The 1,449-nt window shown below is 41.8% G+C and overlaps 1 protein-coding gene across 1 annotated transcript; it reads left to right on the top strand.

The window, feature by feature from the left end:
- Positions 1-204: 204 nt before the first annotated feature.
- On the top strand, positions 205-528 carry LOC110104531 (glutaredoxin-C1-like). Its single transcript, XM_020833687.2, has one exon. The coding sequence runs from the start codon at positions 217-219 to the stop codon at positions 526-528; it is 312 nt and encodes a 103-aa protein (XP_020689346.1). The 5' UTR covers positions 205-216.
- Positions 529-1,449: the final 921 nt, after the last annotated feature.

Below are 1,449 nucleotides of genomic sequence, written 5' to 3'. Positions count from 1 at the left end.
CTCCTCCATATAAAAGTCAGATATCTTCCTGACACCTCCAGACCAAGCCATCATTATAGATACTTGGATTTTCCACCTGCTTATCCGAACTTCTTTTTAGTTCAAATTAAATTAATTCCTTAATGAAAAAAATCTATTCCATGCTCTTATAAGCTCTTTTTGCATTCTCCCGGTAAATTGTATTATATTTTCTAGCTGAAAAGTGAAGAACTGGCAATGGAGAAGGTGAACAGTTTGGTGTCTAAGAAGCCAGTGGTGATCTTCAGCTTAAGCTCGTGCTGCATGAGTCACACAGTGAAGAGTTTGTTCTATGATCTCGGTGTTAATGTTGATGTACATGAGCTGGACGAGGAGGATCAAGGAAAGGAGATGGAAGGTGCTCTAGCTAACCTCATTGGGAGAAATCCTCCAGTTCCAGTGGTGTTTATTGGAGGAAGATTGATAGGATCTACTGATAGAGTAATGTCTCTTCATCTTTGTGGCAATCTTGTTAAGCTTTTAAAGGATGCTGGTGCACTCTGGCTCTAGATATCGGCGGAAATTGAGCAGGAAAATTTTTAAATACCAGCGAAAACCCGTCAGAATATGTACGTGGAGGTATTCTAACGGCAAAAAATTCTCCGTTAAGTTACTGGCATATATTTCGCTGATTAGGCCGCTGGATTTTCTAGCGTACGTCTATCCGCCGGAAAGTACGACGGTAATGACAGATTTTCTTGTAGTGTCTAGCTTAGTACAACTCAATTATATATGTATTAAAAATATCTTGAGGGCCTTTTGATATGCGCCTTAAATAAGGACAATGCTTAAGATCACATCTCACTATGAGTTTTTGCTTTTGCTGAGAGATCACTTAGATTTGGTTTAGGATGTCTTTCTCATTGCTTCTTAAAACAACAAATTAAAGCAACTTTTCAATAATTTTTGTACTATAAAACCGCTTTATGAAAGAAGTGAGAAAGTCATCCCAAACAAAATCTTAATCTATGGAGAACAAACTTTTGTTGTTATTTGTACTGAAATGAAATTACTATCATTTGTAGCTTGTATATCCACAACATCACAAGTTATGCATGTTGTATGTATATATATGTCCACATTATCACATATCTTACATTTGGTATGTCCACTTTTAAGGGGGCAACCGAGTCCAAGTCGAGCTTGCGAGCCGGCTCGGGCTTGACTCGTTAAAAATTAACGGGGCACTACTAGAAACGAGTCGGAGGCTTATCGAGCTCGGCAAGTTCGAGGTTGTATCTAGCTGCGCGAGTCGAGCTCGACACAATGTTCTGAGCTCGAACAGCTAAAACGGCTCGAGCTCGGACCTGGGCTGAATTCGACTCATTGGCTCGTCGAGTAGCTCGGGTCGGGAGCGTGTCGCGTCGCGTCTGCGGGAGGACCGGGAGCGAGCGATTGCAGGATCTGGGCGCGGGCGGCATACGGGAAGGC

This window comes from Dendrobium catenatum, unplaced genomic scaffold (assembly GCF_001605985.2).
Source record: "Dendrobium catenatum unplaced genomic scaffold, ASM160598v2 fragScaff_scaffold_1219, whole genome shotgun sequence".
Taxonomy (NCBI): Eukaryota; Viridiplantae; Streptophyta; class Magnoliopsida; order Asparagales; family Orchidaceae; genus Dendrobium; species Dendrobium catenatum.
This window is presented reverse-complemented; position numbering and strand designations above follow the sequence as displayed.